Here is a 1,357-nt window from a genome sequence, read left to right on the forward strand (position 1 = left end):
ACTGTCCAGGCAGTGCCATCACCCATTGCAATGGGAAATTGAGGCACAGGCACTGGTGTGCCTCAAAGCACTGAGGGAACTGGTGGCAGCACTGGGACAGGACCCAGCCATCCCTGCTGCTGCTCTGGCCACCTGACAGCATCCTGTCACATCCCCTCTGCCAGGATGGACACCCCCAGATTGCCCTGTGGTGGGACATGGAGGGGACATGGAGGACGAGCTCTGCCCACCATGTCGCCAGGTACGCGGCACCACTCCTCACCTCCAGCTGCGTCATCTTCTCACTGGCGCCAAACCCATCCCACAGGTCTTGCTCATGGATCTCATCAGGTACCAAAGGAAAGGAACCAAAAAACAAGCGGTACACCTGCACCAGGGATGGGAGTGGGGCTGCCGAGCACGCCGAGAGCAGAGGCACCCATTTGCCCAGCAATGCCCCGGCATGGGGTGGCAGGGCAGGATGAGTCCTGGCCAGGTGCCCGCTGACTCCCACCCTGTGGGTCCGGAGGTCAGGGCTTAGTCCGGGTCGGGACGTGCCCATTCACTGGGTCAGTGCGCACCCCTGCAAAGCCTGGCCCTGCAGCACTGTGTGGTCACCCACCTCCCACAGGTCATCACCCACCTCCCTCAGGTTGTCACCCACCTCCTGTGGGTCACCACCCACCTCCTGCGGGTCAACGCTGGAGCCCAGGAGCAGCTCTGCCGTGCTGTTGGGGAGGGACAGGTTCTGCACCAGGAAGCGGTGCAGCTCGCCCTGGTCCTTGGCTGCCCACGCCAGTGTGAAGCCGGATCCTGGCAAGGAGCGAGGCAGGGGGGTCAGAGCAGTCCACCAGCATCGGGGACATGGCACAGCCCAACACAGAGACATATTACAGCTGGCCCTGTCCGGCAAGTGGTGATGTGGGACAGTGGCAGGGCACTACCACATGCCATCACACCGCTGGGTGTCTGGCAGGTGGAAATCTCCATCCCCACTGCGCAGGCAGCTGGGGGGCAGGCAGGACACAGCCTACCTGCTCGGTTGCTGAAGTGGGTCTCCGTGGAGCTGGGCTCACTACTGCGGAGTGCCTCCAGGCGCCGGCGCAGTGACTCCAGCTCCTCCTCCAGCCCTGGGTGCTGTGGGTCAAAGAGGCTGCTCTGCTCCACCGCTTCGCTGAGGTGCTCCAGGAGCTGGGTCACCCTGCAAGAGCCCAGCACCGCCATGGCTTCAGGGACAGGGACAGAGGGATGGGGACACCTTCCACAGAGCTCTGGGTGGGATGAGTCATTCAGGGCGGTACTGCCTGCCATGGGACACCACTGCCCCAGGAGCTGCCCTCTCCTGCGCACGAAATCCATTGTGCCAGGAATGCAGAGG

At 63.4% G+C, this 1,357-nt stretch overlaps 1 protein-coding gene across 1 annotated transcript in view; it reads right to left on the reverse strand.

Annotated features, from left to right (window-relative positions):
• Nucleotides 1-262: 262 nt before the first annotated feature.
• Nucleotides 263-1,357, reverse strand: part of LOC104624868 (ATP-binding cassette sub-family A member 2-like) — a gene marked incomplete at its 3' end in the record, with an annotated part of 4,476 nt that continues 3,381 nt past the window's right edge. Inside the window, exons 3-5 of the mRNA XM_010292339.1 lie at nt 1,014-1,180; nt 665-792; nt 263-367 (exon numbers count right to left, since the gene is read on the reverse strand). Of these exons, the coding sequence (XP_010290641.1) occupies nt 263-367; nt 665-792; nt 1,014-1,180 (400 nt within the window). The remainder of the gene's footprint in view (nt 368-664; nt 793-1,013; nt 1,181-1,357) is intronic.

Source organism: Phaethon lepturus, unplaced genomic scaffold (genome assembly GCF_000687285.1).
Source record: "Phaethon lepturus isolate BGI_N335 unplaced genomic scaffold, ASM68728v1 scaffold29188, whole genome shotgun sequence".
In the NCBI taxonomy this organism is placed as follows: domain Eukaryota; kingdom Metazoa; phylum Chordata; class Aves; order Phaethontiformes; family Phaethontidae; genus Phaethon; species Phaethon lepturus.